Source organism: Gorilla gorilla, chromosome 7 (assembly GCF_029281585.2).
Source record: "Gorilla gorilla gorilla isolate KB3781 chromosome 7, NHGRI_mGorGor1-v2.1_pri, whole genome shotgun sequence".
NCBI classification, from domain to species: domain Eukaryota; kingdom Metazoa; phylum Chordata; class Mammalia; order Primates; family Hominidae; genus Gorilla; species Gorilla gorilla.
Window position 1 is genome coordinate 96,902,346 of NC_073231.2, and position 14,693 is coordinate 96,917,038.

At 38.9% G+C, this 14,693-nt stretch overlaps 1 protein-coding gene across 1 annotated transcript in view; it reads right to left on the bottom strand.

Annotated features, from left to right (window-relative positions):
• Positions 1–11,084, bottom strand: part of PIP4P2 (phosphatidylinositol-4,5-bisphosphate 4-phosphatase 2) — a 46,729-nt gene extending 35,645 nt beyond the window's left edge. Inside the window, exon 1 of the mRNA XM_004047265.5 lies at positions 10,687–11,084. Within this exon, the coding sequence (XP_004047313.4) occupies positions 10,687–10,792 (106 nt within the window). The 5' untranslated portion in view covers positions 10,793–11,084. The remainder of the gene's footprint in view (positions 1–10,686) is intronic.
• Positions 11,085–14,693: the final 3,609 nt, after the last annotated feature.

The following is a 14,693-nucleotide window of genomic DNA, read 5'->3' on the forward strand; positions in this document are numbered from 1 at the left end:
TATTGTTTTGGGAACATATATATTCCAGCAACAGAAATTAGAAAAGACTGCATGAAAGAAAGGAGCCCCAGCAAATGTGTAGAATTTAAATGTTACAATTTTAAGAATCCCTTTCCTACTCATCTACCTATAGGAAGTAAAAAGTAGATCTCATTTGTGCCATTTTTGTGCCATTGCACTACAGACTGGGCGACAGAGCAAGACTCCATCTCAAAAAAAAAAAAAGTAGATCTCATTTGGAAAAGACTATAAATGGCTAATAAGTGTATGAGGCAATGAGTATGGTCTTAGGGAAAAGTGTATAGATAGTAATAGATCTTCCATCTCAAAACAGGATTCTTCCTATTAATATCTTTATAGGCTGGAGTAATCAAGCAGGGTGAAATAACATATGCAACTGCAAGGACCTATACAGAGATGTGGGGACACAGCCTAAAAAAATGGCTTTGTTAACATGTTTGAGGTACTAATCCAAGACAAACTTCACAAATACCAATAATATAATGTAGCCAAAGTTTAATGTATTTATTACATATTAAATTTTATTAGTAATATATTGGCATGGCTCAAAAATCAAAATCATGTAAAAAGGCATATGCTCAGAATTGTTACTCCAACCCTTATGCCCATTCGCCAAGTCTTACTTCAGAGATTTCCACTTATGTTATTATTATGTATCCTTTTAGTATTCCTTGAGTGTAGCACAGGTAATATACACATATACATATTCTCATTTATTCCATCATTCTTACAAAAGAGAGTATGACTTATAAACTATTCTTCATCTCATTGTTTTTTCATTTTACAGTGTATCTTTCCATAACTGTATATAGAGTTTAATAATTTCTTTTCCAGCATCATGTTGTTTCATTCTATGGATATGACATGGCTTATTATGGTGGTTTTACAAAATAGCCACAACTTCTTTGGCACTGCTCCCATTGAGAGGTGAAGTCTTGAATCTGGGTATTTGTAACTGCTTTGACAAATAGAGGATGGCAGAAATGACATTATATTTGACTTTTGAAGCTGGGTCATAAAAGACCACATGGCTTCCACTTAGGTCATCTTGTATTCAGGCATGTCTGATAGTTTTAATAATGACCTATGTCCTCATTAAGGGATGGTAGCAAATCCAAATACGACTTTTGCTGAGCTTGGCAAGGTATTTTATATAGAGAACTAGAACATGACAACCAAATTCTATAAACTTGGAAAATGCTTTTGTTACAAAACTTTAAAATAACTTTATATTAGTTTGTAAAATCCATACAGCGAATAGAAATCAATGTTTATTTGGATATGTCCAATGGTCTAAAAGGTGTCTGAAAATCTCATTTAAGTCTACTCACTATCATTTCTCTATATTGTTTCTCCTCTGGATTGTCAGTCGTAGCACTTAATCTCTCAAACAATAAAATGTCATATTGTAACATGCCTTCTTCCAAATTCTCCCCCTGTAGAAATCACATGTTAAAAATGTCAAAAAATTCGGGGCTTTCTTGTACACTGTTTTAAAATCCTTATTACAGATTGACCAAGCCTAAATATCTCAATATGAGAGGAAGAAAAATTTTGCCATTGCCTTCCGAAGTAAATGCTTAGAATAAAATGCCCTAATCAATCATGCAGCACACACATGCAAATATATTCTACAGAGAAATAAAACAGTGCATGCTAGTTGGGCTTCTAATTTTTACAAGAGTCATGTAACATCCTTAATCTTCAATATATTATCTTTCTCATTTCTAAAAGCATACTGGAAGGAATAGCTATTTAGGTGAAAGAGGGACATTGGAAGTAAAAGAGTGAGATAAGAAAGGATAACAAGCATCTACATTTTAAATTTATAGATATATTTTCCTAAGTGTGTCCAGCTTCCTAAGAACAACTGTGTCATAAAATATAAAAGCCAAAGGTAAATTTATAGATATATTTTCCTAAGTGTGTCCAGCTTCCTAAGAACAACTGTGTCATAAAATATAAAAGCCAAAGGAAACATAATGCACCACTCCTTGGATAAATGTGGGAAACTGAGGCCCTGAGATGTAAAGTAATGATTCCAAGGCCAAACAGGTAGTAACTGGCAGAGATAAAAAGCCTCAGGTCTCCCAAGCCAAACACTACCTGGTGGCAGACCTTCTCTGGACTCTAAAGGGAGTTAGTTACACAATACCTGCACAATGCACCTGAAGTCCAGAAAAAGGAACCATGCTTTTGGCTTTTTTCACATTTGGTTGTTGTGGTTTTTACAGAAGAAAAGGAACTCACTTTACAACAGCAACTGGAAAAGAAAAAATCTAGAAAAGTTCAAAAGCAACATAAACTCCTTTGCACACCCCCACTACCACCAAAAATTTTTCTAAAAAAGCATAGAAACCCTCATAAAATAACAGAAACAGCAGGAAGAATGTATTCCTTTTCAGGAGCTACTATGGAATGCCATTCCCAATTTATTGAATACCTCTTACTCATTAAAAATGAAGCACAGGCCAGGCGCGGTGGCTCATGCCTGTAATCCAAGCACTTTGGGAGGCCAAGGTGGGTGGATCATTTGAGGTCAGGAGCTCGAGACCAGCCTGGCCAACATGGTGAAACCCCACCTCTCCTAAAAATACAAAAATTAGTCAAGTGTGGTGGCAGGCACCTGTAGTCTCATCTACTTGGGAGGCTGAGGAAGGAGAATTGCTTGAACCTGGGAGGTAGGGGTTGCAGTGAGCTGAGATCACGCCACTGCACTCCAGCCTGGGCAACAGAGTGAGAGTCTGTATCAAAAAAAAAAAAGAAAAAAGAAAGAAAGAAAGAAAGAAACACAAAACACCTGAGCACAAGGTGTATTCAGGGTTACCTGCTTTTCCCAAATGGAAGTATTACAGTTTCCATTTAGATCACTTCCCAGATAGCTGTTTATTGCCCTCAAAGATAGTTATGAACATCCCTCCTGTTAACTTTCTTCTCCAATATCTATATCCATCTAGCTAACATTTGTATGCATTTGGCAAACCTTCCAAAATTTTAACAGAATGCTCTACCCTACAAGTTTTACATTCTTGAAGAGTCTGCATAGTCCTTGGAAACAAACAGGAAATTGAGAGTATCGTCTCCCTCTCCAGGAAAATGCTACTGTACATTTAATAAATAATTGTTGAATGAAATTTGCTCTCCAACCCTAGGTTTTCTCAGACCTCATATTTGTACAACAAACTGCCTAATTCACATTTCTAATTGAATAACTAAAGGTATTGCAAACTCCACATGACTGAAACAGAATAGTGATTTCCACTGTTCTTCTCCCACCTCCCAAACACATGGCCAACTCTTCCTCCTGTTTGCCTATCTCAGATATAACCTTGTACCTACTTAGTTGGGTCATTTTTGGAGATTTGTGATTCCTTTCTTTTCACTGACTCAACCCGTCAGCAAGTCCTGTTTAAAATACATCCTGACACCAACCACACCTCAGTGCTTCTGTCACCTGTACCCTGGTTTAGATCACCATCCCCTGTTGCCTCTTCTGCTCTAACAGCATCCGGATTAGTGTCATGTCTCATTAGTCTGTTCTCCTCCACATGCCAACCAAGGGTGATTTTTTTAAAAAGTAAAGTGTTTTCATGTCTCTCCTTTGCTCCAACCTCTCCATAGCTTCTCATTATCCTCAAGACATAATCCCTTCTTCAGCAGGTGGAATAGAAATCTCCCCTGGGCTTCCCTCATTTACACCTCGCACTTCCTCTACCTCTTCTGCTGTCCTCTAAGTCACCATGCTCTAACCCACTGTCCCTTGTTTTTGTTTATTTATTTATTTATTTTTGAGACAGAGTCTCACTCTGTTGCGCAGGCTGGAGTACAATGGCACAATCGCAGCTCACTGCAGCCTCAAGCTCCTGGGCTCAAGAGATCCTCCAGCATCAGGCTCATGAGTAGCTGGGACTACAGGCATGAGCCGCAGTGCCCAGCCTCCTCCTTGTTTTTAAAATAGCAAGTGTTATACTTGCTGTTCCCGTTGCCTGGAGCACTCTTTCGGTAAATCTTCCAAAGGCTGATCCAACTCATGTTTCAGGTCTCTCAGTGATTGCTATCTCTGAGTTGTCTTTCCTGGACACTCATCTCAAACATTTGCCATCCAAACAGTTACTCTCCACCCTCACAGGTTGCTTTATTTTCTTCACCCTCTGAAATTATAACACTTACTGTATGTATCTCTCACAGGAATGTAAGCTCTCCAGCATCTGGAATACTGTAATAGGCATTCAAATGTTTGAAAGGATGACTGAATGAAACATTTCTTGATTAATATTTTAAAGATGCTCAGTATAGACAGAAGGAAATGTGGGCATTATAAAACAGAATAAAAGAATCCTGGAGCCTGATGCCTACAGAATAATGACAAAAAGACTACAACAGCAAATGAGCTCACCACCATACTGGAAAGCTAGAAGCAGATCTATTTCACCAATGTGTGGGCTCTATTTTTCCTTGATGAGGATGTGGCCTCAGTGAAGCAAATTTTGATTCAAGAACCATTTTGAAAAAAATTCCCTTAAATGGAGCATTAGCGTTAGCATAGCACAACAGGCTTCTCATATTTGCCAAGGCCCTGCTTGCTCAGTATCACAGCAGGTGAACACTCTACTGGGGCTTGGGGGAGCTTCAGGAAGCTGCTCTCAAATATCCTGCATCCTTTTCTCCTCATTGTGACAATCTGGCTTCCAGTGGGTTTCCAAATCCTTGGCAAGTAAAGTGAGAATTTAATCTAGCCTTACAATGGGTTGTGCATGTGGTAACAGTCCCTGTATCTGTGTCATCTCTTCCTGCCAATCCACAGACAACCTTATACTCTGCAAGTATGCAGGGAGACTCAGAAATTTAAAAGACTGCCAAAATGTATTCAATCTCTTTAATTCAGTAAAAGTCTAGCCAAGTGTAGAACATAGTTAAAAATGAACTAAGACCTTACCTAACTTTAAACTAAGACACTATCTCTAACCTTAGATTTCTCCAGGTATAGGACATGGGAGTCACTAAAAATAAACCTATTTACTGTAGGATTTCTAAGAAAGCATAAGAGTACATATTAAATAATATGTCTCAAAACCAGGAGTCAATTTATTTTATTTTTCTACTCACTGAAAACATTTTCTCAAGCAATTTCAAGATTACATGTTTTTTAAAGGTGAAAAGGATATAGCAATGTCTTCTAAAACACAATTATGACAATTATGCTTTATAGAAAACCTAAATGAGTTTCAGAGTAAAGAAATATTAACCTTTTCATTTATGTTAAGCTGCTTTGAGGTCAGTTTGCAATTAAAATAAAGGTATATTGGAATATTACATTAGATGGAAATAGATAATTCTTCAATTCTTTAAAAAGAGCTTGAATATAAACAAATATAAACAACTGTCACTAAAGTCCCTAATGATCTCCATGACACTAACTTCAAAAGACATTTTTGGTCCTTATCATCTTTGCTGTTTCTTAAACTTTTGCATGAAGACTCCTTTCTTGAAGTATTTTCTTGCTCTTGATTCTGTGATATTATCATCTCCTGGTTTTTGTCACCTTGCCGGCAGCTACATTCACCTTCCTCTCCCTAGTCATTAAATGTGAAGGTTTTTCAAAGCTTTGTCCAGGCTTTCTCCTTTTCTTAGATTACTCTTTCTCCCTAGGTTATCTCATATGGAGCGGCTCAAAGTTTTTCACACTGTGGTACACAGAGAAAATGACAATATGTGTATGACATCTTAGAACTGGAGGTCTCTGGGTCTGGTGTGGTGGCTCATGCCTGTAATCCTGGCACTTTGGGAGGCCAAGGCAGGCAAATTGCCTGAGCCCAGGAGTTTGACACCAGCCTGGGCAAGCTGGTGAAACCTCATCTCTATAAAAAATACAAAAAAATTAGATGAGTGTGGTGGCTACTCAGGAGACTGAGGTGGGAGGATTAGTTGGGCCTGAGAGGTCAAGACTGCAGTGAGCTATGAGTATACCACTGCACTCTGGCCTGAGCAATAGAGTAAGAACCTGTCTCAAGAAAAAAAAACAAAAACAAAAAAACTGGAGGCCTCTGGCCTGAAGGCTTTAATCACTACCTTAGCACATGTATGTTCCATCACAGCACATCCTATGGTAGGGCCCTGGGAAGTTCTGAATCAACATCCATGTACTTAGCTATCACCAATATGCAAATAACAGACAATTTTATATATTCAGCCCAGGCCCCGTTTCTTAGTCCTAAGAAACGAGGACTAAGAAGAGATATGACAACCGGATCTACACTACAGGTCCCATTTTGCCAGAAATGGGATCTGTAGATCCAATTGTCACATCTCTTCTTGGATATTTGAAAGCATCTGAAATACATCATGTCTAAAACTAAGTTCATTATCCGCGTTCCCCAAAACTCAGTCCTCTTCTGGTGTTCTCCGTCTTCTGGTGTTCTGGTAATCACACCATGACGTTGCATAGCCAGAATTCTAGGAGATACCCTTGACACTTCTCCCTCACTTCCATGTGCAATCCATCATCAAGCCCTGTTCAATCCACCTCCTTAACATCATCCTTCATCTCTCCATCTCTACCACCACCTGAGTCCAAGCTACTGAAATAGTTCAGTTAAATTGCCCGAATTATTACAATAATCAAGGAAGTCATCTATTCTTGTCTACTCTAGCCAATCCTCTAATTCATTCTCTAATCTATAGAGTGGTTTAAAAACTAATAATAAAGATTTAATCCAGTCATCCCTTTGCTTATGGCAATATTCCTTAACATGACCAACAATATCCTGGATGGGCTGATTCATATTCATTATTCTGGTCATCTGTTGCTGCAGAACAAGTTGGCCACATGTGGTTGTAGTAAGAATTTGGCTAAGGCTGGAGTCAGGTAAAGGCTCAATTGAGCTTGGCATCCAAGATGGCATCTCCCTTCACATGTCTGAGGGCTGGTCAGGCATCTTTCTCTCTACGAGGCTAGTTTCAGGTTCCATAAAGCATGGCAGTCTCAGGGTGTTCCACTTCTTACATGACAAGTTACTTTCCCCAGAGTGTACTTTACAAAAGACCAAGATAAAAGCTGTAAAACCTCTTCTGACCTACCCTCCAAAGTCATTCAGCATATTTTCTATCTTATTCTAGAGGTCGAAATCAAGTCATGGCATCAGCCCAGATTCAAGGGGAGGAAACTGAATATCAGAAGACATAGTTCTTTGAAGGGGAAAGAGAGTCTTCGGAGAATATCCACCATACCTATCTCGCCAGTCCCATTTTGCAGTGCATTTCCTATTGCTGTTTCCATTTTAGCCACGTTGGCCTTCCTTAAGCTCCTTGTATTTGTCATACTCCACCCTGCTGATGGCTTTGCCAATACTGCTTTCTTTGCCTATAATGGTCTTCCAGTCCACCTTTTGCCAAGTTAACTCTTGCTCAACTTTCAGATCTCATTCAAGCATCAAGAAAGCCTTCTCCGACTCCCTCAACAAAATTAAATCTTAATTTATACTCTCAAGGTATTGCATATATTTCCAGCACTGTCTTCATCACCATTGCATTTTGCATCTGTTTGTGTGATTACATAATTTATTTCTCAATACCCCCACTACACTGGAAGAGGAGCCATGTCTATTTTTCTTCTCCTACCACAGATTTGGCTGGTACTCAAATATTTATTTGCTGAATAATAAAATAAACTAAGTAAATCAAACTGTCTGCCTCTGTATAACAAATTATTATTTTCCCTTTATGAATTATAGTGAAGTATGTAATCCCATTTCCATATTGAAAACATAATGAGACAACCCCAGATATAAACAATTTTCACAGAAAAAATCTTATAAATTCAAAGGTCATATTCTTTTGTTATATCCTAACTACAAAATTAGCAGATGTATAAAGGAATCAATTAATACATCAAAACTGTGTAAATTTTGTGGTATTTCTTCCAATCTCCTTTCAGATGAGCCTAAAACTCTCTTTAATTTTAATTTCTATACCTAAACAAAAACTGGCAAGTATATTAAATGAAGCACTGTAAGCAGGAGAGAAGCGATTTCCTATGCATGAATCCAATACTGACAGTAGAGAACACTAGACACGCTCCACTTAGAAACCAACATGGATTGTTACACAGACCACACATGATTTTTCTCGTGCTAAAACCAAACACAGAGTACTAACTGCTCCCTGCTACATTATTAATAATCTGTCTAGAAATAAACACTCCACCAACTTTCAACCTGAAATGGACTATTTCATCTTGGAGGTGGGAACTAACATTCATGTACTTTAGAAGGTAAAAGAAAGAGAAAAGGGTTAGATTGGAGAAAATATTCACTAGTTATAGCTTTTAACTTCTTTTTTTAAAAAAATAAAAGTCTGAATAATTGTAAATGGGATCATGAACTAAAATTCATTATCAGAAAGTGCATTCTATTTCTGATTGAATTCCAACTGTCAATCCTAATGGTTTTCAACTACCAAAAACATCTGATCTAGTGATAGAATTTTTTTTTACAATCTGAAATAATTCAGCCATGTATTTATTTATTCTTTCTCCCTAATACAATATAGGCTTCATGAGGGTATGGGATTGATCACTCTTGTTCCCCTAGAGCAGTGTATGGCACATTGTGCTTCCCAATAAATTAATAAATGAATGAATAGTGGTGGTCTTCCAGATCTTGTGTGTTACTCATAATATTTATTACAATGTTTGTTACTTATGAAGAAAAATATTCTGTCAAAATGCAAATAAAATGCTTTTACCTCTCATTTATGCTTCTTCCTTAGTAGGTGTTATGTCATATGAAATTAAGAGTTTCTCTAATCATCTAACCTGTCTCATTCACCAATTAAGAAAAAATGTATTCTACCATAAGGCAGAAGAAGCTTTTTGCTAAGTCATTGAATTTCTCTGGTTGTTAAAAGTTTTCTACAATGACACTACTTTTTCTCAGTGGCTGAACTGGAACTTATACTTGTGTAGTTTGAGGAATCTTATTAGGTTAAACAAATATAAGGAAAATAATAAAGATGTCTACAAGCCGGTCCCTGAGTGTAACCATTTTTAAAAAATAACTTATCCTCTAGTTGAGGGCACGAAAATAGGTTATAGGACAATTACTTAAATTGAAACTTTGTCTCCTAATAAACCGCCAAACATTTTGCCATAAAAGGCTGACTTGATGAAGTTGAAACATTCATTAGTGAGTGTTTAAGTCTATTCTACATAATACGATTTAGATAACAGTAAAATATTCATATCAAATTGGCCCATTAGAGGAAATTCTCTTGCCTGGTGTCCTCTGATACAAGTTTAATGCTGACCAACAAAAGTGACCTGTCGGTTTTCTGTGGGCAAGACTCTGTACCTTATTTCTCAAGCCATGGCTCACACTGAATTATTTACAGCTAAGCATCTTTTTCCTTTGTTTTTCTTCTTGTTAAGTATGGATTAAGATCTAGATAGTTGATTTTGAAGTTACAAAATGTTAAATAGAAATTTTAAATACTAAGCAAGTTCAACCTGCTCTACGTCAGCTCTAATTCCAGACTTGAACTTAAAAACTTGTATTACAAGAAACATTACCTACTTATATTTTCAAAATCATTAACTTTTGCTTCCTTGGGTTTTTAAACTTTGCTCATATTTAGCCAAAAAAAGAGAGAGATGCACTTAAGGAACATTTGCAAGTGCCATTTTGACCAATCTTTTCGCTAACTTAAGTGGGTTTTTTTAAGTCTTGCCTTCCATTTTCTTGTAACGCCTGACCCCACCTTATTTATTTACTATAGTAATCAACTAAAAGGCTTAGAACAACGATCGATTTTTAAATAAATCAAATAGTATGGTAAATAGATTCCATATTTCTCCAGATCCCATTGCATTTAATCTTTTTTAATTCTTCTTGAGAAAAAAATAGAAATATATGTAGTATTAATCTGGGTTACTTTTTACAAGTTAATTTCAATCTCACCCAGATATGTATTAAAAATATCCCATCTTCCCTTCTATCAGAAGTAAGGTCCTTCCTTCTCATTCACAATTAAATCTAACACATACTCCTTGAAAGTAGGAGTAAAAAGGAGGGGCAGGAATTTCAGACATATTAGGAATATTGATTAACTGTATTCGTTTTGGGTATGGCAATTCACTGAGTGAACAGAGCACTGTTGGGTGAATGGTAGCAGAAGCATATTGTTCAAGCTAAAGCCCTTTCAAGGACAGATGCCAAGGTGAGCAATACTCCTGGTTTCTCAGCAACGGAAAAGGATTTGTGAATGATTGTGAAAGATTTGCACCACCTCCTAGCTGCGCTTAGGGGCTGTTCTGAAAACAGCTAAGCAGAGCTTGGGAAATTCATGTCACATCCTGTAGCCCTGGGTAAGAAGTGGTGAAATACACACACACACACCCCATCACCACCACCACCACCACCACCACCACCACCACCACCACCACCACCACCACCACCACCACCACCACCACCACCACCACCACCATCACCACCACCACCAGAAAAACCCTGCGGAGAAGCTATCAGGCAGGCGGGCTTGCCTGGGAAGGCACAGTCAGCATCCTTCCTCAGCCCAAGCGAGAGGCTCACCTCCACCTCCAAGCTAGAGCTCCCAGGTCTTTATCCTTCTGGGCGTTTCCTTGCAAAGTAGAGGGATCTACGCTGGCCTTACCTCTGGGGCTGCTTTCTTGCAAGTACGGTGGGGCGGTGGGAGTGACATTTCCGGCGTGGGATGCTGACAGCAGAGGCGAGCGTTCGTCCACCCCATCAGCAGCCATGACTGCGGCAGCGGCGGGGCCTGGGGAGGCCGAGCCGGGGTTGTGGCCTCGGCGGAGTGGTGGCTACTGCTGCTGCCGCTGCTGCCTCTGCTGCCTCTGCTGCCGCGGCTGCCGCTGCAGCTGCTGCTGCTGCCGCCTCCGGGAGTGCCCGGGATGTGTCACAAGGCAGGAAGCGGGGGGAGGGGAGGGGAGGGTGCAGGACCGGGAGGCGGGGGAAGGGAAGCGCGCTGGGAGGCATGGCGGGGGGAGGGGAGGGGAGGGAGAAAGAAAGAACCCGCAGAGTGGGAGGAGCAGGAGTGGAGGAACGGGAGCCCAGCCAGCCAGAGAAAAGGGGAACAAATTAGGACCAACTGGGAAACGCGAGGAAAGGAAGATGCCAAGTAACTGAAAGGGGGTCGAGAGTAAATGGGATGGAGGGGGACAAGTCCTTTGCTCTAGGAAAGACGGATAAAAAGCAGCCTGAAAGGGGCTAGCGAAGAGGAAAGGCCTGTGACTTGATTACAAGAAAACTGGAGCAAAAGCAGATTATCAAGTTTATCTCCCCTAAGGAGGAGGAGGGACTGACTCTTTGCTGTCAAACTTTGCAGCAGTTATATAAAGAAAACATATTCCTGGGGTTATCAATTCCTCTACGGTTTTTTTGTGGGAAATCAGTTTTCAACATCTGTTATCTAAGAGAAAGTAGATCTTTGCGGAAGTGTCAGCATTCCCTACTTTTCCTGATTGATTTTTTTTAACAACAGGAATGTTGGCCTGACCGGTTTGGAACTCTGGTAACAGTACCTTTTTGGAACTATGCAGTGTGTTTGTTGCCTTTTACAAGTTTCATTTTACAAAATAGGTTGTCATCTTAGTTTTGGTTTTGTAGCCTATTGTCCCTGACACATACACAGTAAGTAGGTTTATGAATAACGTCAAACAACGAAAAACAAGTTTCTTGAGACAAAAGTTTTAAAATAATCGTTTACTTGTAAAACAGAGTTAAAACACAAAAAACCCTAAGCACTGACAAAGATTCTTTGCTTGGTCAAACAAGTAAGGTTTCTGAATCTTATGCTGGGCCCATCTGCACTTCCTTGTAAAATCCAGTTTTAGCAAAGAACCCTACTAACTTAATTTAGCAAGAAGCCCCATTCTCAATATTGATATTTGATCAGATTCCTCATCCTCCAGCATCCCCCATGTGAGGCCTGAACTGTTCTGTCTTCAGCAAGAATCCCGTTTGCTTGGTTTAGTCAGAATCCCCCTTATCCCTGATATTTCCTTGGTAATTTTCCATCTACTGCCCCTGTCCTGCATGCTCCTAGGCTATAAATTCCCACTTGTCCATGCTGTATTCAGAATTGAGCCTAATCTCTTCTTCACCATGGCAAGACCCTGCTGCCATGGTCCCTATACCTATCACTATAGCCCTAAATACAGTCTTCCTTACCATGCTTTGACAAGAATCACTGAATAACTTTTTTCTTTAAAAACACAGTTCTTGCCATGTTTTATACGTTTTTCTTTTCTTTTTTCTTTGGTGGTTTGTCATATTATCCAAAAGTAGTTTACATGAATATGAAAACAAATTAAAGTTTTGAGGCCAGGCGTGGTGGCTCACGCCTGTAATCCCAGCACTTTGGGAGGCCAAGGCAGGCAGATCACCTGAGGTCAGGAGTTCGAGATCAGCCTAACCAACGTGGAGAAACCCCATCTCTACTAAAAATACAAAATTAGCGAGGCGTGGTGGCGCATGCCTGTAATCCCAGCTACTCGGGAGGCCAAGGCAGGAGAATCACTTGAATCCGGGAGGTGGAGGTAGAGGTGAGCTGAGATCGTGCCGTTGCACTCCAGCCTGGGCAACAAGAGTGAAACTCCGTCTCAAAAAAAAAAAAAAAAAAAATTAAAGTTTTGAACATGTCTAAATAAAAATGCAATAGAAAAATAGTAATGATCTAGGATGATAATTTTTCTGCAATAATTTTTGAGTCACTCAAAAGAAACATTTATTAGTCATTTACTAAGTCTAAAAGATAACTATGACATGATCTCAATCCTCAAGATGCCTGAGAGAGTCAAAAACAAGTGGAAAATGAGGCTAGCTGTAGATTTCAGTGAGCATGAGGCAAAGCAGAAGTTACACATATGAAACTATGTTTCAGATTACATTAGGAAGGATCCTCACTCTGCTTTCTAAAGATACATTCTTTCTTCCAGAAAAATCCACTTAGGCATCAGCTGGAAATCCTAAGGGGAAATCAAATAATGATGTTTGCACTCACGCAGCATCTTTTGTGGATCAGTAGCATCAGGATACAATACAATATAAGGATCCCTATATGATATAAGGACATTTCTAGGTCTGCAGGAACCTGGAAAGTACAGAATCAAGATGTAGCACTTCCTGCAAAAGTGCCTGTAATTTACAAAAATAAACAACAGCGTTTTTATAACTGCAGCCTGGAGACTATTGAGTTAAAGAAAATTATAAGAAAAAATCAACAAAATCTTATTACTATAGTATTCTGTCGTGTTACCTGTCACACTCCATTGTGACAACTCCAGCCCCAACCAAATTTCTGAGGTCAGAAACCTATCTATCTTATTTATAACTAGATCTCCAGTATCTAGCACAATGCTTGGCACATTAGTAAACACTCGATATTTGTCAAATAAACAATTGAGTGAATGAACAAATATACACAGTCCCAGAATCTTACTAAAACAAAAGGTTTGGCACAAAAAGATTAAGAACATTTCTTGGCATTTTGATGAAGATGACAGTTTTGCCATCTGACTGATCAATTTTTTTTATTCTATCATACCTCTACAACTGTCTTCTTTTTTGCCCATGTAGTGATCAGTATAAAGGTTTTTTTGTTGTTGTTGTTTGTTTTTTTCTTTACTTCATTATATGGTTTCTCTACTGCAGAACTCATTTGAGGCTCATGACAGTTACTCTTCTTACACTACAAAAGGTAGTAGATATATTGAGATTATATTTGCAGCAATCTCAACTTCCACAAAAAGCAAAAGGCTTTTATGAGATGAGTACTACTTCATTCTAGGTTAAAGATCATACTATGGTTTATGGTTTCTCAATAGTTGTTAAATAATACTCATCAATCCAAGGTATTTTTATGATTATGATTATGATACTTTGCCATCTCTATTCATGAGATGAGCTAATGTGTCTATTGGAATAAAAATACTCTATAAACAGATAATATGTGAGATCTAATGTACTTAAGCTGTTGTTTCAGCGATCTACTACTAACAAACCATACCAATACTCAGTGGCTTAAAACAACATGAGTTGTTATTTTCTATGATTCTGTAGTTGATTGGGTGGCAATTCTGTCAGACTTGCCTGAACATTCAGGCAGCAGCATTCAGCTGGCAGGTTTGCTGGGGGCTAGGCTCAGGTGGGAAATTTGGACTCACTGGGCAATTCTCTTCATGTAGTCTTTATTCCAGACTTCTTCATATACCTCGTATTCTCAGAACACTATTCTAAGAGGATGATGGTGGAAGGTAAGAGACCCCTAAGATCTAGGCTCTGGTTCTCAAACATCGCTTCTTATCACACTCTCCCACCATCAATAGCTTTCTCAGCCTGCCTCCTGCTTGGAAAAAAATGAGCACCTAGAGGCCTCTTCATGATCAAAGGAAGTCACAAGGCTGGTGGAGGAACAGATTCCATCACTTCAAGTGAAGAGTAGCAATGTCACAATGCAAAGGGGTGTGGAACACAATAAGGCATGATCCATTGGATGCTATTATATAACAATCTACAATAGTCTGCCCACTGGTCACTGTGGTTCACATCCCCCTCACAGGCAAACTACACTTATCCACTCCCAACACCCCAAAGTCTAGTTTAATCACTAAAGTCAACTTTATGTATCTTTCACCTAAA